General features: G+C 34.3%; 2 protein-coding genes and 1 pseudogene across 2 annotated transcripts; all 3 read left to right on the forward strand.

Annotated features, from left to right (window-relative positions):
• Positions 1–2,489: 2,489 nt before the first annotated feature.
• On the forward strand, positions 2,490–4,895 carry LOC109104194 (somatotropin-like). The gene is made up of 5 exons (XM_019096193.2): positions 2,490–2,588; positions 2,872–3,011; positions 3,240–3,356; positions 3,930–4,091; positions 4,198–4,895. Exons 1-5 carry the CDS (start codon positions 2,579–2,581, stop codon positions 4,399–4,401), a joined length of 633 nt encoding a protein of 210 aa, XP_018951738.1. The 5' UTR covers positions 2,490–2,578; the 3' UTR covers positions 4,402–4,895.
• Positions 4,896–5,166: 271 nt separating this feature from the next.
• Positions 5,167–8,104, forward strand: LOC109097502 (annotated as a pseudogene).
• Positions 8,105–12,654: 4,550 nt separating this feature from the next.
• On the forward strand, positions 12,655–14,489 carry ifnphi3 (interferon phi 3). Its single transcript, XM_042714960.1, has 5 exons — positions 12,655–12,919; positions 13,003–13,089; positions 13,181–13,327; positions 13,891–13,986; positions 14,082–14,489. Exons 1-5 carry the CDS (start codon positions 12,794–12,796, stop codon positions 14,172–14,174), a joined length of 549 nt encoding a protein of 182 aa, XP_042570894.1. The 5' UTR covers positions 12,655–12,793; the 3' UTR covers positions 14,175–14,489.
• The last annotated feature ends 4,842 nt before the right edge of the window (positions 14,490–19,331 follow it).

Below are 19,331 nucleotides of genomic sequence, written 5' to 3' on the forward strand. Positions count from 1 at the left end.
TAACCACAGGGTGGAAGTAACTCACAATCTTTGAATGCTTGTGGTGCCTCTCAGTTCTGATGTTTCTCTGGCAAGCTGATCTGAGGCCAGAATTTGCAAAAAGAGACAGATTAGCTCTTGGTAAACCAAATGCAGAAAACATTGGTTTTGAGCTCAGTGTGCCCAATGGAGTGGGTGGTCTTATAAATCATTATCTTACCCATGAGGGAAAACACTTATATGTCAAGTCAAGTCAACCTTTATTTATATAGTGCTTTTAACAATACAGATAGTGTCAAAGCAACTGAACAACATTAATTAGAAAAATAATGCATCAATAATGCAAAATGACAACAGTAAACTAATTTTTCAGTTAAAGGCAGTTCATCATTGAATTCAGTGATGTCATCATCCAGATCAGTTCAGTTTAAATAGTATCTGTAAAGACAAGGTCTCTACAGGGGATCTGTATCTGGGGCTCATCTAGGTGTCCTGGTCTCTGCTGTCTTTCGAGGCTGTAGAGGTCCTTTCTAGGTGCTGATCCACCATCTGGTCTGTATTTACTGGATCCGGGTGACTGCAGTGACCATCTGATCTGGAATCTGGATACATATACAGAATATATGGACATCTTATATGGAATAAGATTAATATTACATGAATATTGTGTGAATCTCACAAAGAGGTCATATCTTTTACCCCAAAATCAAAAGAAAAGGAATATAGGCCTACATTTTGCATGAAAAATACAGCCTATTTTAGGACATTTAAGACATTATGTGACATTATTTACAAATGTTTTAATGGTTAACCTCAAAAAATATAATTCTAATTACTGTAATGTGAAAGAAATCTCACCATCATTACTGTAATATAACTTATAATGTCCAGATACAGTATGATCATTTATGTAATATATATGCACACACACACACACACACACACACATCTATTGGTGGTCAAAAGTTTGGATGTTTTGATGTTTTTGGACGTTTGAAGTTTGCATGTTTTTGTAAAAAAAAAAAAAAAAAAAAAATTGTCAAATGTTATTACTATTAAAAATTATTATTTTATATTTCAGTATATTTAATGTAATTTATTCCTGTGATGGGAAAGCTGAATTTTCAGAATCATTACTCCAGTGTCACATGATTCGCATAATAACAAAATCATTCTGCTGATATGATGATTTAATGATATACAAACAAATAAAATAAAAAAACATCAACTAATAAAAAAATAAAAATAAAAAATCAAAAATTTACGCACTACCACTTTAAATTATGTGGTAAAATATTAAAAAAAGAAAGAAAGAAAGAAAGAAAGAAAGAAAGAAAGAAAGAAAGAAAGAAAGAAAGAAAGAAATGGATACTTATATTAATCATACGTTAAATTGATTTTTTGAATAAAAAAAATCAAATAAATTATATTATTTTGAACTTTTTATTAACTAAATAATCTAATCAGTTTCCTGAAAAAAATATTAAGCACCACAATTGTTTTCAACAGTGATTGTAAAAAAGAAATGTTAAAGGTAAAATCAGCATAAATTGCCATGATTATATTTAAATAGCAGTGGGTTATAAATGTGCCTTATTGTCATGAACATAAGCTCACAATGAAGAAAAATATTATGGTATTACAACAGCCTTAATTATCTTTAGGCAAAATATACTTTTTATTTCTTTTGATTTGCTAGTAAAAGACTTGTGAGATTCACCATTATCTGTCTAATCTGTTATCAAACTAATGAATGATCCTGCATTAACTGTCACAGAACACACTGTTACACTTTGGTCATTTACCGATAACCTAATGTGACAGTCAAAACAGCCACGAGGTTCAGAAAAACAGATTGTATTCTGTTTTTTCCCGCAAGGGATTAAACTATTAATGTCACACTGACATTTCCCAACCCCAAGACTGCTGAATATTACACACAGGCCAACACCACATCTGAACAGGAAAACCCTCCCGCATCCCCACAGTGACAGCAAATGCGTATATGACCTGATTTACTCTCATAATTATTGAGAACATGTCCTTTTTTAAAGAAGATGACACCATTTACAGGTTACGTGGCAATGCTACATGCGGCTTCTTATTGTATAGACTAGTGCTGTGCCAATGACAGCCACCAGATTAAAATATAAGAGTGGTTTATAAAACATTTTCAGAAAATAAAGACCACAATTTTTTTTCCATATTTTCACATAGAGAGGAAACTTGCTGTTGTATTTCTTTCATATCAATATTATTTCTTTCAGTAAATAAAACAATGACCTTTCTTCTCTTTCAATAAATAAAATGATGACCTTTCTGACTTAGTTAACTTAGTGCCAACATCATCCCAGAGTCATGGAAATAGCCATACACATAAATGACCGGAACCGCTAAACTGGTTCGTATGGTGTCTAAATACACGCAGCAATGCATAATCAAACATAGTTCTCATGGAAACTCTCATGTTTCAACTCTCATGCATTAAGATGCATTAAAACATGTTCATGCCACATATAAATATCAGTACCTGAGCCTGAAAAACAAACATTCACAAGCTCTTAACTAAGCCTGCAAGAGTTTGTCTACCCTGAGCGAAATGGCTAGAGGTATGTCTGTGATGCTTTCTGTTGCATGTTATTTGTAGCACTTAGGACATGGATTTCATCTTATTTTTGACATATCCCTATTTAGTTATTTATGTAATACATGTATTATATATTTTTTGTTACCTGTAAAAGTAATTTTATAGTTTAAAGAGGATAAAAAAAAAAAATTGGATAAAAAAAAAATATCCAAAATCTTGATTTCATTGGTTATTTGGTAACTTTTTCAGGAGCTTTGAAACAACAATGTTTCAAATTAAAAATAACCCTTCTTTTCTTCTCCTAGTATTAGTGCTATTGTCGGTGGTGCTGGTTAGTTTGTTGGTAAACCAGGGGAGAGCATCAGACAACCAGCGGCTCTTCAATAATGCAGTCATTCGTGTACAACACCTGCACCAGCTGGCTGCAAAAATGATTAACGACTTTGTAAGATTCTCATTAAAATCTATTCAGAACTAGTAGATTCTAAACTGTAATTTAGAGCAAACATTATTAGTCACACCTATTAAGGTTTAAAAGTGAAATGTGCTTAGGACTCACCTGTAAACCTCTATCAGATGCAATTATTTATTGAGTTATCTGAGTGAGTTAAATGTATTATAAATAAGCAATTTTAAATACAATACTAAATACAATTTGCCTTTTGTTATCAAGGAGGACAGCCTGTTGCCTGAGGAACGCAGACAGCTGAGTAAAATCTTCCCTCTGTCTTTCTGCAATTCTGACTACATTGAGGCGCCTGCTGGAAAAGATGAAACACAGAAGAGCTCTGTGAGTAAACTATATAATTAAAAATTCAATCCCAACATGTTTTGTCCCAGGGGGTTTCGAACTGGGGTCTGGGGACCCCCAGGGGGCCGAAAAGGGTATTATGGGGTCTGTGGAAAAGTTTGGAGAAAAACAGTGTAAAAATAAATATGATTTAACTACATAAATATGATTAAAATAAGCTGCCTTTTAAATTTTAGGATGAGGTCCCTCTTATGAGGATGATCATATTTGGGTGTACATGCAATCTGAAATATTGAAAAGCCCTGTTTTTATTCAACAACATACAACTATTAAACAAACCGTATCAAACAAATTAAATAATACAATAGATGGATGATGCAGGTGAAATATTTGACAATTTGATGACAATTTTACTCATAAATTGCTTATAAATCAAAGAAATCTTTAAGAACATATTTACCAACCACAGTAGATGCTTTCCATCATTACGCATCTTTGCATATTATAGTTTGGGAAGCACTTGGAATTGATCAAATATGGGCAGCATAAACATAAAAAATGGCCAATGGTCTGAAGCCTCCAATTTTATCATTTATGTTTTTCTTTCTTCAGATGCTGAAGCTTCTTCGCATCTCTTTTCACCTCATTGAGTCCTGGGAGTTCCCAAGCCAGTCCCTGAGCGGAACCGTCTCAAACAGCCTGACCGTAGGGAACCCCAACCAGCTCACTGAGAAGCTGGCCGACTTGAAAATGGGCATCAGTGTGCTCATCCAGGTGAGAAAGACAAGCAAGTGTCTAGTGGTCGTACCAGAAGGTGTGACAGCATCCTCAAATCTTATTTGGACCGCTCTAAGTTCATTTTACATTTGTTTCTGCACAGGCATGTCTCGATGGTCAACCAAACATGGATGATAACGACTCCTTGCCGCTGCCTTTTGAGGACTTCTACTTGACCATGGGGGAGAACAACCTCAGAGAGAGCTTTCGTCTGCTGGCTTGCTTCAAGAAGGACATGCACAAAGTCGAGACCTACTTGAGGGTTGCAAATTGCAGGAGATCCCTGGATTCCAACTGCACCCTGTAGATGGCACCGGTGTATTGTTAGTCAATGCCTGTAACACATTTGTGCTTTGCTGCAAATATAAGACCAGTTTACAGTCTGGTCTTATATGTGCAGGAAATGTCAACCAGGCATGCCTAGGTCTGTGTTTTCTTTTTTCCCTCCCATATTTAAACATTACCTATTGTATTTATTCTTCTCATTTGGGAGTGCTCATAAATTAAAACCGTTCCTTTAAAACGTAAGGGATGGATCTGGAACATTTCACAGTGGTGCTAAGCAATTTATGGCAATATTTTAAAATGTGGCCAAATTGACCTTAGTCAAAGTGCTGACAATATGTTAAAAAAAGGGCTAAAGATCAGTGTTACGTGGAAATTGTAATTTAAATCGGATGTGTTCACTCTTCGGTGTATGCATGTTAACATTTGTCTCATATATTATGCTCTTATTATTAACTCATCGTATCCTCTTCAAGCGCTGTGTCTTTCTCTATTAAAGTTTTAAATTGCATCCAATATTCTTGTTCCGTGTGGTTCAATTTTCCTGCCTATCTCAACATGCAAAAATGTTGAACTGGATTTTCAGATCAGAATCTGTTGTTGTGCCCTATCATGAGCTGTAATGCGTCCCAAAACAATGAGCAGGCTAAAATTGGCCGAAAATGTTACTGTTGCTATTAAGCTACAAACATTGGCACATTGAAACAAGACAGCCAAAAAAAAAAAAAAAACATAAATGTAAATATTATGAAAAATAAAAGCAATATGGTCGACGCAATGTCGCGGATCTCTACATAATAACCGGATGAGACAAGATTACATTTTTAAAATGTTTACAAATGATGTTGTTTTATTATTGTGAACGCTTTCAGAACGTTTGGAACGTGCTGGCTATTACATCACCGAGGAAACTCCAGTTTGTTCAATCCTTTTCAGAATCCTTCCACTGATCCAATCACAGCGCATTACGTAATATGACGTCCAAGAGCGCGAAATGCGATTCTGTTTACGGAAGTCGCAGAGGGGTGCCGTGTGAACTGATTATTCAGTTTTATCTAGCTTTTTAAACTCAGTCATCTGTTTTATGAGGTAACAACACCGTTGCCGAGTTGAGGCTTTATTTAAAGTCCATATCTCATGGATATCGAGGTCGATATAATTGATTTTAAAGTCCCTATCGAAAACAACAAAACTATTTTCGTTTGGGACATTCAGCCAATATTTTCAGAGGCTTACATTTATGTAAGTGTGTTGTGTTGTGTTGTGTTATACTATTAGATGGCCAATCATATACATTTCACAATATACAAGTCAGGTTACATTTAAACTTTGGCCAAAAAATGTACATAAGCAATATGTTTGCATAACAAGTCATAGATTGGTTAGCTTTGGACTTTTAGGGATTTTTAGTGCAAAATCACCAGTGATCGCATAAATGTACCCAACTCTTACTTTTAATTAATCTTCTCACCTGACTTCTTAGGAGTCCCTATGGAGCGTGTATTCAGCATTTGGAGCTCTTTACCTGTTGAAGGTCTGTCCCAGTGCCACAGTGGCAGAGCCTGGGTTCTATGCACTGGTGAAGTTCTACTCATCAGGTACAGGCATCCAAAGCTCAGCGGGCCACTGATAAACAGTGCCTTTTCCAAAGTTCTCCTTTAAAGGTAGCCTAATGTATTACAGCTACAGATAAAGCTGTAATGTGATTTGCACGTTTTACAGATGGGCTAATTTTCAAGATTAGGTTGAAAGTTGTTTTGCAAATATGTTTTTTATTCTCTCTTTCAACCTCTCCTTCAGGTCCAATTGAGCACGAAGCAAAATCTGTCCTTCTATAGCACTGAACCTCTCAGCCTTTCCAAATGTCACAACCTGGCTAATCACTATCTGGGCTTTGGTGGCTGGTCTACTTGCATTATTACTGTAAGGAGCAAAACTGATGATATACACAGAATAGACTCTTCGTTTTTCTCTCAAGGCTAACTGTGCATCTGTTCATGGCTGGTTTGTAAACCAAACCTTTTTGTGTTTCAACAGTTGAAGGGCATCTCAAAGTGTGTGGACGCAGGGTGCCAAGAAGAAACAGATGACCAGAATGTGATTTTAAAATATGGATGCATAGCAGTTGACCTTCCCAATGGAGATAATAGACTACAATAAAGGTGATGTCATACAGACTTGGCTTGAGGCATGCAACATGCTTTCTTTTTTTAGAAAGTTATTGTTAAAATAAAAGTTCTAGAATTTTTATCTCATGTGCACTTAAATATATTTATAAAATTCTTTAGATCCAGAGGAAAAGCTAAGAAAAAGAGGAACGCTAATGAAACGTGCCAAAGACAAAGCTGTGGTGGCTGCCTTTGAAAAGGTGCTTCTCATGATCTTGGGTAAGTATTTCCAGCAACCTACTGTATACAGCCATTATACAACACATTGCAATCTGTGGTGATATCCATTTCATGTCATTAATTTCCCATAGGAAATGGGAAAGTAGCGATTGAGATCAAGTACAATCCAGATGAGATCCTTCCAGAGGAGAATAAAAAGTAAGTGTTCCTTCAAGATCTTTGAACATTCTGGTCAAAGACGTATTGAATTTATTCCATTTACTGAGAAGTAAATGTATAATAAAATTTTGGTCATAAACTCATAAGGTTATTGTTTTTCAGGATCAGTAATATTATTAACCATTGGAATGGGGAACTAGCCAGTCACTTTCAGTTCTTATCCAGTTGGTCAGTGGTTTAGCAACAGCCAATCAGAGAGCTATCTAATAGCCAATTACTTTATGTGGCAGGTAAATGACATATTCTGGAATGAGTCTGAAAGTGCTGACAGTAATACTGAGGAGGATTTCCCATGGGACCTCGCAGTGGACCTCCCTGGCACCCACTCAGCTTTCTCCACCCACACAGTTGGCAATGTTTTTCCAGATAAGTGACCACTGAAAAAATGTGCACAGCATTACGGTCATCCTCTGTGGTGAACCTCCCAATTTCAGTGCAACTGACCTCAGCTTCCTCTTCTCTATTTCCAAAGCAATTCTCTGTTTTTTATGTGGCTCATACTACCAAGGTCACACAGGTTGAGGTTTAGAGGTCAGCTCAGATGTCAAACCAAAACAAATCATGTCATTTCATAAGGACTTCAGGGTATCCAAAATGCATCTCTTTATAAAAAAAAAAATCTCTTGTGTACAAAGTATGATCAGCCTCTTTATTTGACATATTTGCACTACATTATACATTAAGACAGGGTTTAGTATGTTCTCATTAAAATGGGTTTTTGTTTGTTGTGTTAAAATATATTTGTGGCAGCGGATTTTAATCATATGTGCCTCTCTTTTATTTATTGCTATTGCCTTGCTGCATTTGTTCGGTTGACTGGCTTTTCTTTGTCAAGTAGATTTTTAATGTGTTTTTGGTCCAGGTTTAAGAATAATATCAATAGATCCTTAAAATCAGGTTACCCAGTTTACCTAAAATTCCCAGTGCGCTTCTAAAGGTGAATGCCAGTAGGTGGGAGTGTGTGCTGCAATCCAGTTGATTTGTACAATGACTTTTTTTTTACAAGACATACATATTGCTACAAAGAAGATTTAAATAATAAAATAAATAATCTCTGCAAGCCATGGGCAACAGTGGGGATGGAAAAAAAACATTAGATTTTTAGCATATAGGATTTGGGTGAACCAAGACTCAGCTGGGGAAATTTTTAAATGATATAGATATGATAAATTATGATGATAAATTGATAAATTTAAATGTAATTTTCATTTAGTCAAAATTGAATTTTGTTTTTGTCAGTTTTAGTAGTTTTGGTTTTTTTATTTCTCTCTCTCTCTCTCTCTCTCTCTCTCTCTCTCTCTCTCTCTCTCTATATATATATATACACTTGAACCAAAATTTATTCAGACATCTTCAACATTTCACATATTATCACAGTTTATTTGCTATAGTTTAGAAAAGGGTGATAAAATATGACGAACTCAGAGTTAAACTGTGTCGGAACAAATTCATCTAGATAATGTCAGATAACACTTAAGCAAATCATAGTCAAGTCAAAGTATCTGAATAATTTTTGTTCCCAAATTTTTATCAATTTTACTGTCCACTAAATGAATAATGTTTGGGTATAATATGTCACAGTTTCTTTATTTAGCTTTATTTATTTTGCTTTCTTCACTTACATAAATGACCTATAGTGTCCCTCACCCACTAGTAAAAAAAAATATGAAAAATTGTATACGCTCTCTAAATAATTTTTGCTTTGACTGAGTATATATATATATATATAATATAAATATATATATGTATGTATGTATGTATATATTATTAATTATTTATTTATTAATTTATTTTTAATTCAAGTACCAAACTTTTAGTTTTATGTAATTACAATAGTCTTTTAAATAGGATTATTTTTGAAGAGATTTCAAAGACATTTTTGTTGTTCTCATGAGTGTAATTCATACGTCTTTTTTTATGTATAGCCTACTTATGTTTAGGCTTAAACGTGCATGTATTGGTTTGTCTTCTTTTTTAATGCTTGTGGTTCAAAGCATTTCTGTAATGAGTAAGAGATAGTAAGTAAATGAACATTTAAATAAATAGAAATAGAAGCTTTTCAGAATATTTAAATGTATTTGAACTTGACTTATTAAGGCAAGTTCTTCTACCAGTTGAAAAAGGTAAAAATGAAGGCCTTTCTTTTACTAATTTTGGAAGAGTTATCCATGCTTTTATCACCAGTAGGCTTGACTGTTGTAACTCTCTTTACTTGGGGATCAGTCAATCTTCTCTAAGCACCTTCAGATGGTTCAAAATGTGGCTGCCGGAGTCCTAATGGGAGCTGGACAGCATGAGCATATGACCCCTGTCCTATAGGGTCTTTACACTAAAAAATCCTGGACTATTTTTTTAACCCAAATTCTAGGTTGAGCCTTTTGGGTCATTTTTTGGGTTCTTTTTTCAGTGTTTGGGTAGTTTTTGTGTTACCTAGCTCCTGTGCCAAATGTGTTTGGGTTGTTTTGCAGCTCCTGGGTCAAATGAAACAAACCAATGTTTGGGTAGTTTTTGTATTACTCAGATCCTGGGTCAGGACAGACGTAACCCAGCGGTTGAGTTATTTATCGCGGGGATTTTGCTTCTCTTCTGGAGAGAGCAGTTCTAAGCGCCATCGAATTGATGCATTCGTCGGTAAAATACAGGTTTGTATACATTTTATTTTATCTATAAAATCGTTACTGTGCTGTATATCGTACAGGCGCGCGGTATGAATCACCTTTAACGAGTATCGCGGTCTGTTCGAGTGATGGAAAAGCCTGATGCTTTGCATAAGATAAACGATTTTATTCATAAAGATACAGAATACAAATATTTCCTCAGAGCTGTTTACTGTTTGTTTTTGGGCAGGTTATAAAGGCAATCGCAGTATATTTCGGATTTGAGTGAAACGCAGGGCGGCGGCCTCAGCCGTGAGCAGTTACCCGCCGAACACGACTCCAGCTCGGGCACGAGAACCAGCGCGGCGCAGTTACGGTGGAAACAGAACAACAGAGACTGGTTAATAACACGAAAATTACTTCTGTTTAAAGTTTAATTTTTACTTTTAATGTTTGTTAAACAAGTTTAAATATGGGCAATATATGTGGCCTATTAAAAACGATATAGCCTATAGGCTAAGCAATGCTGTAAATGATAAATAAAAGAAGTTATCATGCAAACCAGTGGTTGTGTGGAGTATTTTAGAAAAGTTTAGAGGATTTAAGTTAATCTGGAAACATAATTTAATGTATGAAGTAAAAAATAAGATAGTAATATAGTAACACTGAATAAATCATAGCTGGGTTAAATAAACCCCTTATATGCTGGGTTAAATAAAAAAAAAAAAACAATTTGCTGGGTTGTTTTTAGCCCAGTGTTTTTTAGAGTGTATATTGGTGCCCTACACGGTTCATTTTAAATTGCTCTTATTGGTTAAGTCTTTAAATGGTTTAGCACCCCATACCTCTCTGATCTGTTGATAGACCATCAACCAGTAGGGGCCTTCTGCCAATTTAAGGCTTTTAGTGGTTTCTAAAACCAGACTAAAGTCTAGGGACGATCCATTTGCCATAGCCGCTCTGGCAATTCGTACATATTTTACGAGGTGGCTAATTCGTACGAATTCGTACGACCACACTCGTACAAATTCATACGATTTTTGCCAAATCGTACGTATTTTACGAGTTGCACATTCGTATGAATTTGTACGAATGACCTACACCTAACCCCGCCCCTAAACTTAACCGTTACTGGGGTCTAGCCAAATCGTATGAAATCGTACGAGTGAGGTCGTACGAATTCGTACGAATTAGCCACCTCGTAAAATATGTACGAATTGGCGTGAGATAGCGTTGGACTTTGGAATAGTCTACCTATCCAAATCAGAACTGCTCCCACTCTATCCATTTTAAAATAAAGTTTGAATTCATTTTTATTTGATCTGGCTTATGATTTAAAATGTATTTGTCTATGTTTTGTTGTTTTACTTGTGACTTATTTATTTTGGACAGCACATTGGTAAACAGTAGTTTTGAATTGTGCTTTATAAATAAATTCAAATTGAGATTAAGTGGCCAAATTGAAAGCATTACCTACTTTTACCTAAGTTAGAAGATAGAATTTAGCTTTGGCATTTGCTGATGAAAGCTGTGAATTTCCACGTTTTGGTAAAATAAGGAAGTTCTTAAAAAGAAATCAAAAGTTCTGGTGTGATCACCGCTCTGTTAAATATGTTGAGATTTGTATGTTTTACTTATAAAGAGAAGGACATAATAACCTCTTGAGTCATAAAACTATGTTGATTAGTATTTTATTGGTTGTGAGAGGTTCAGGAATGTAAGTGTGTCTCTTTCTTATTTTTTTGGGGGGGAGCAAATGTGATTTTTCGTGACCACTTGTTTGCACACTTTCAGTTCCCTGTCCTCATTTTCACTTTCTAAGGTAAGATGCCAGTGGGGGTCTCTCCATACACTCACGAGGTTGAAATATACCAGTAGTTGTATTTCACTAGAAGCAAACCAAGAGTAACGATAATTTGTTTTTCTTCTTAAAACCACAACCGCAAAGTGCCATGTGCACAAAGATTTAAACACACACACCATCTTGGGCAAATCCCAGTCTGTTATTGTTGGCACAATTCTTCAGAATTCTTATTCAGCTTTCAAAATGTAATACTCAAATATGAATAGATCTTATTATAAAGGCAACATGTTGTTCAAAATTAATAAGTGATATTTCATAAGAAATTGTTATAATATCTTGGATGGAGGGGGGGGGGGTGTAATTATAATTATTTATTAATAATAAAAACAATAGATGATGATAGGCTACTTTTAGACCAATATTAGTTCTATTTGTTAAAGCTAAATATTAAATTGAAATAAATGAACATTTGTTACTGTGGTCTGATTTAAAACCAAAGGCCGAGACCAAGAGCAAAACCAGAGGTAGAAGGCTTGAGACCAGGAATATCCGAGAATGGATCTATTATCACAGTCTTGAAGGACGGTAAAATATAAGCCATAGTTATGAACACATAATCTACCAACATAGTCTCATGACAATGCATTAGTATTTTAACATAAGATGAATTGGATGCGAATTCCTATTTATATGAATCATCTTGGATAAATCTGAAAATGTTTGAACAGGAATGTATGCTATTTTTGTCAAGCTCATCTGTTTCCAAGCCTTCAGATGTACCACTTCAATACTAGTAAAATAGTAGCTAAATTGTTAACAACTAATTCTGTCTTGAACAAAAACGTGTTAACATGCCACATTGTCAGTCTGCTGTATAGTGTTTTGTAGCTCAAAAGGTATCACTACTCATCTGTCATAATTTATTAATATTCACAGGAACAGGAATGTATTTCTTTGTTCTGTTGGTTTTCGATTGTACCATGTGCTCTTACATAAATCTTACAAAATTAATTAAAAGCAATAGTTTTGACTCAAACGTGAGATTATGACATATTGTCTTAGCTTCATATGAACGTTCATAAGGGGAAGTAGGTCTTTATTCTGGATTCATTGAATGGCAGACTTAGGCATCACGGCAAGAGTTCAAGACGTCACGAAAACGCAAGTTTATCAATCGTCCCGATTTCTGTTCAGATGCAGAAAATTCACCAAAATCACGTCTCTCTTTTCGATCTATTTGGAAAATGCACTATATAAGCTGCATACCTAAAGTGGGTCTTTACCATAACGACAAACAAGCTGTGAAGGACAAAGGACAAGTTAACAAGGTAAGCAGTCGAATCAGTGGCTATTCATTGTAATGAATCTGATTCTTTATGGCTTGAAATTGATGCATTCTTGTTTTAATCTCGCAATGTCTCTGATTTTTTATAGGCATCTGTCAGAATGGAACTTCATCATGTGGCCCTGCTGTGCACCTTTTTCTGCTTTGCGCAGGTTTGGTCAGTGCCAACAAACTGCATCCTTAGTAAAGCCTTACTGCAGGATTCCTATACAGCGTTAGAGACTGTGGTGAGAATTGCGAATCTTCAGTGGTACAATTCAGTAATAGGTGAATATACATATTAATTGACGAATATTCTATTTTGTTTTAGGGGGGACTTTTCCCCGGGCAGTGCCTGAAGGAATATGTTTCCATACCTATCCCGAAAAGTGCGTTCGAGTCTGACAACACGGATCAGGTAAAATCTTTGAATACATTTTTTAATTAAATCTGAATTCTTTTCGGTTGACTTTTGTGCACATCTGATTACTTTTCAACTCTTTTTTCAGGTTACTGGTGTAGAAAAAGCTGTTTACCAGACGCTTGAAAATATTGACGCATTGTTTGAGAACTACGATGATCCAGACCAGTGGGATGCAAAAAAGTGGAATAAGTTTCGAGGCCTCCTGTTCCGGCAGATTGTGTTCAGCAAATGCGTAAGAAAACAGCAAACTTATTTTTATTTTTTATTTTTACGTTAATATCTTAAAATTTAGAGATCTTTTCTTTACTTTATAATTATATGTAATATTAATTATTATTATTATGCAATACGAGTAAATTGTCTTTCTTTCTTTCCTTCTCTCTCTCATCCAATCATTTTTCGGGTTGTTGTTCATCCTTGCAATCTCTTCGTTTTCTTTAATTGGAGATTTGAGATTTCAGATCTTCTAATATAAAAAGTTTCGTGTTCAACATAAAAGTAATAATGAAGTCCTCCGACACCGTTTTAACTCCTTCAGTGACCGTTTTGAGACGCATGAAGTGCCAATTAGCTACTATATGCGTTAAAGAGAGAGAGAGAGCGAGAGAGATGAGTGGTAACAGACATGTCACTTGTAACGTGTTGTCATGGACAATGCCCAGAAATGTTTGACCGCTGGGCGCCTCAACTTAGAATCAGAATCACGTATTGCCAAATAGCTGTGCAATATTTGTCTGACTTGTAATTCCCTTTTGTATTTAATATTTCATGTTTTCTGGGTCTTGGCAAATATAGATCAAGAGCAAGTCTGAAGATGCACAGGATTTCCCCAACAGAGAAGCCTCACTCAAGGTTTACTTCGAGACTTTATCCTCAACTCTGAAAGAAAAGGTACAGTCGTCTCCTCAACCTATAACTTAGTCCTAGCCTATCCCTTGTGTTCTATAATAAACATTCTAATGCTGAATGCTATTTTTTCTGTGCAGGATTTCAGTTACTGCGCATGGGAAATTGTCAGAAAAGAGATTCTCGGCACCCTGGAGTTCATATTGAAACACAAAAAAGACATCTTGACATAAGTTTTCAGAATTATAAATGCGTCCTTATTGATTGATTGATTGATCTATTTATTTATTTATTTATTTATTTATTTATGTATGTATGTATTTATTTATTTATTTATTTATTTATTTATTTAATGTTTTATTGTCTGTTTGGTTGTCTAGAGGTTTATTCTGTTTCTAATCACTGTATTGGACGTTAATTGTCAGTTTCACTTTTAAATTGCATCACACCATTTCCATTCAGCACTGGACAGTTCATATATATTTAAGATATATTTTTGTGACATTTTTTGTGACAAGTTTTTGTTATTTCTAAATAAAAATTACATTTTGAATACTGACCTCTCATCTTTTCTTTTCTAAAATCTTGTTTTATGAGATCTTTGCTATATTTGACTTTTGGTGAAATTAGCTTAATTGAGTTGAGATCAACACTGTAAAAAATTGCTGTAGTTTCCACAGCAAAATTTTACAGAATATTACTGTTTAAACATTTTACAAGATGCAGCTGTAATTCGCAATGCATTATGGGTCAAATAAGGTTTTACAGTTGTTAACAGTATATTTCCATGTCAACTGTAATTCATTTACAAGAAGCAGGTGTTGTCACTGTAGCTCCTGGCTTTTACACTAACTTACTGTAGTGTGGCATTATGGGATTGCGCGCGCATCATTCAAATCTGAAATGCAGCAGACTGAAGCAGCACGAGAACGATTGAAGATTAGAGACTTTATTCATAATTCCTGGTAAGTTCACTTAATTATACTTAAGAAATATATTCTTTTATATTTATTTAAGTTAATGTATAAGCGATATCATGTCACAATAGCCTCCTATCATAACAATTAGACGAGTGGCCTTGGGAACTTCTGTGCAATAAACTGGGAATTGCTATCATAGCATAGTTAGGACAAATTTTCGATTTTTGGAAGTTAAATTTACTTATTGAGAGCATTTAAAGTAGTGTTTACCTAACTTTTATCATAAAGCCCAATGCGAACGATTGTCATAACTACTAACTTATCTGTCGAAATAACTGACGAACAGCAAAATATGTAAAATTTAATTTGTTTTATGTGTTTAACTGTCCCATATTGACGTGACGCCTTATTATAATTAGTAACCACATGTACATGAGTTTTTTTAAGTGAAAGACATCTTGATATGCCCGACTGGACAAGTTAGCCTGATTAAACTTTGAGTAAAAAAAAAAAAAAAAAAACTAAGGAAGCATCGAAACGCGAGACTGATTATATTAACGATTCATTCAACATCAAAACAAGCTTAACGGCACACATAAACTCACAGAAGATACATGAGTTAAATGTTCAACTGTATCACGATTGCAGATACATAGTTCAGTAAACAATTAGTTAACAAGTTACTTACTTTTTAGACACAATATTCACTGTTGTTCTATTTCACCAACGAAAATAGTTCCAAACAAACATCAAAGAAAAACTATTTTGCTCATCCTCAAATAAAAACTCGTGTTTTTGCTGAATGATTCAGCTTTTTGAACGGATCGGTACAATGAATCACTCAATTGACTCACTCATTAACTTATTGTCTGCCACCTAATGGCGGTTTAGTTTCACGTTTAAAAAGTATCTGCATTTTTCCAACATTTATTAATTGTATTTTCAAAAATTTATGTAAAACATTAATGTCATAACACAGTTGTAATTGTGCACTTTAAATTATTTAATTTGATTGGTGGTACAGTTCTACAATGTAATATTATAATTAATTTTTTTTGATAAAATGTAAGAGTTTATTTTAAAATATATGCCTTTTTGGGTGTTCATTTTGATCTCATGTATGTAAATGCTTTAAAGAAATCACAAGATTATTTTCTTTATTTCTTGTAGGTGCAAAGAATAGCAGCTGATGTGGAGAAATGTTTGATGCTTCAAGACTCTGAAGCTGATTTTATTAGGTAATGTATTAATTCTTTAAATCATTTGATAAACTTGTAATTTAGATTACATTTTATATTGAAATACTGCATATTAGGTTACATTATTGCGTATATTTATTCATTTCAGGTCCACCCAGTGACTTTTAATTATTTGATGGTCAGATGGTTGTAAATTCATACCTCATCTTTGTGGCTGGATTTGCAGTCTTAGTACAACTTCAGTCTGGCGTCCCGGGAGCAGGCGTCTTTTGCACACTTGAATTTTTTCAAAGGTAACATGTTTTACTTGAGTAATTTCATTTGCGAAAAAGGTTGCTTATTTAGTTTAACCTGTTAACTGTCACCCCGTCCCGTATACGGGACGCCTACGTTTACTTCACTAAATCCTTATCTAATCATGACAAACTATATATCGTTGGAAAGGTCTAAGACTCCTAAATAGATATTTTACCAATGTTTTTTTGTTAAAAAATTATGTAGGAAAAGTAATAGATTAATTTATGACAAGAGTGCACCCTCAAAAACCTACATCATAACAGGAGTTCTGATCTTGTTAAAAAAAAGTCTTCTTCGTTGCCTTTTTCTCTGTCACACTTTAGAAATAATCAGAAATGATATATCAACTGAAAACTTAAAATCTCAAAATTCATCCTTTAAAACCCATTTTAAAATCAGACATCGCATTACCACAAAAATGGTACATCAATATCATGTTATAAAATGTTTTTGTTCATGAATTATAAAAAATTTTAGTTTGGAAAGTGCACTTTCAAGTCTATGTTCAAAAATGTGAGTGACAGTTAAGGGGTTAAAGGGTTACTCCACCCCATAAAGAAAATTTTGTCATTAATCACTTACCCCCATGTCGTTCCAAACCAGTAAAAGCTTTGTTCGTCTTCGGCACACAATTTAAGATATTTTGGATGAGACCCGGGAGGTTTGTGACTGTCCCACTGACTGCCAAACAATTAACATTGTCTAAGCCCAGAAAAGTATGAAAAGCATCGTCAGAATAGTCCATCTGCCATCAGTGGTTCAACTGTAATTTTATGAAGCTACGAGAATACGTTTTGTATGCAAAGAAAACAAAAATAACAACTTTATTCAACAAAGTTGTTATTTTATATTATGTCAGCCGCACCACACGGATACGCTGTTTTCGTTCAAATCAAAGCGTAAATAAACATAGAAAGTGTATCCGTGTGACCTACAGTAGCTGACACAGAACAGCATATGCAGTTTGTGTCCAGCAGATACTCTCCAAAATGGCACTACGCTGACGCAGAGGAGACGAATTGTTGAATAAAGTCATTATTTTAGTTTTCTTTGCATTCAAAATGTATTGTCGTCGCTTCATAACGTGTTACGGTTGAACCACTGATGGACTATTCTGATGATGTCTTTCATACTTTTCTGGGCCTTGACAGTGGTATTTACTTGGCAGTCAATGGGACAGTCACAAGCCTCCCGGTTGCATCCAAAATATCTTAAATTGTGTTCCGAAGACGAACGAAGCTTTTACGGGTTTGGAAAGACATGGGGGTAAGAGATTAATGACAAAATTTTCATTTTGGGGTGGAGTAACAATTTAAGTACTGGTAAATGCTGATTGTTTTGTATAAGTATCATTTTGACATGTATTTTATTGAGCTAGTTTCATACAATACTTAACTTTATCCTGATGCTTCTGCTTGTTTCTATGTGCAGGTGTTTTCTTGGAATCACAACACTCACTGCATACAAGACGGATACATAAAGGCAAAACAAGTGGAAAGGTCTCAGAGAAGAGGAACAACCCTCATGTGTGTGCTCATCTCAGAGAGTTGATGGACTTTCAGTATGTATTTATTAAATTGTCTTTTGCAGGAATATTCTTAATGTAAAAGAACATAAGCTCAAACAACAGAATTTGTGATTTAATGTTGATTCCAGCATTTTATTTTAATCCTTTTCTTTAAAACATTTTTTTTTCCAAAATTATACAAATTCTGTTGATTGACGTTCATTTTTATAGAAAGTTAATGTTCTACTCTGAATATGGCTTATTTTTTAACAGGTATTTGTAGTTATTTTGTGATGCTATGTTATTTTTATGATAAAATTTTAACTGTTGAAAGGCTGAAATTTTTATTTTACCAGTAAAAGCCTTGCAATGTCTTTCTGCCAGTTTACTGCAACATCATTGACTTGGTTTTTATTAATTTGTAAATGTATTAAGATAGAGCTCATGATAATGCATTTATATCAGTATTTTATAGTTTATTGTTAAAATTTTTCTTTACAGCAGTTTCATTGTTAAATTATTACAACATCATATTGGATTTAGGGGTATTTACAGGATTTTATTGGCAACTTTTGTTGCCAGGTAAATACTGTATTTTAGTGAAATTACAAGATATTACTGTAAAGTAAACTACACGTTTAATTCAATGTTACTGTAAAAAATACTACAAATTACTGTATTTCACATACAGCAGTTAACTGTAATTTGCTTTGCAGTAATGTACTGTAATCCATTTTACAGTAATTAACATCATTTTTACAGGATTTTATTGGCAACTTTTGTGCCAGTAAAATCCTGTAAATTCTACAGTACATTTTTTATAGTGAATAATAAGTGTGTAAATTAAAAAAATGGGATGGAGGGTGGGTGGGAGGAAGAAAGATGGATGAGTAGTGATGAATGTGTAATATTAACACAGGATTGGCTACACCAGGTGTAGTGAAATGGTAAGGCTGATATTCGAACTGCATCTCTCTTTCTCAGAACTGTGACCTTACACATTGATGACTTGACCTTATACATTTGTGCATCTATGCGGATGTTTGTTCCAGCAGAAGCTATTTCTATTTTTAGCAGACATTAAATGAGATCCGAATAGACTTATTTCAATAATCACACTTTAACCACATATCCTGTGTTTATACGTTGCTGCAAAATAACATCCTGTTTTTGTCTATTTCTGTGTCTAGAAAAAATGCTAATTTGTTGTACTGTAATGTACAGCTTGACATCATAATTATGCACTGCACTTGTTACAAATATGTAAATGCTTCTTCAATCCCTCCTTCATATTCAAGCTTTATTTGTGTTTATTTATTTATGTATTTATTTGAAGCCTTAAAATATCAGTTAAGGTGGACCTAATGCTCAGTCTCAATGGAAATATTTCTCAAGTTGCCATTGTGTAATTGTTATGTGGCTTTGAGCAAACTTGTTCAAAATGTGTTAGAAAATGAAGAGCTTATA

Source organism: Cyprinus carpio, chromosome A3 (assembly GCF_018340385.1).
Source record: "Cyprinus carpio isolate SPL01 chromosome A3, ASM1834038v1, whole genome shotgun sequence".
In the NCBI taxonomy this organism is placed as follows: Eukaryota; Metazoa; Chordata; class Actinopteri; order Cypriniformes; family Cyprinidae; genus Cyprinus; species Cyprinus carpio.

Coding starts and splice junctions, on each gene's coding strand:
- LOC109104194 (XM_019096193.2), top strand. Junction 3,012..3,239: donor CAAAAATGATTAACGACTTT/GTAAGATTCTCA, acceptor TTTGTTATCAAG/GAGGACAGCCTGTTGCCTGA. Junction 3,357..3,929: donor ATGAAACACAGAAGAGCTCT/GTGAGTAAACTA, acceptor TTCTTTCTTCAG/ATGCTGAAGCTTCTTCGCAT.
- ifnphi3 (XM_042714960.1), top strand. CDS start 12,794: ATGGAACTTCATCATGTGGCCCTGCTGTGCACCTTTTTCTGCTTTGCG. Junction 12,920..13,002: donor ATACAGCGTTAGAGACTGTG/GTGAGAATTGCG, acceptor ATTTTGTTTTAG/GGGGGACTTTTCCCCGGGCA. Junction 13,328..13,890: donor AGATTGTGTTCAGCAAATGC/GTAAGAAAACAG, acceptor TGGCAAATATAG/ATCAAGAGCAAGTCTGAAGA.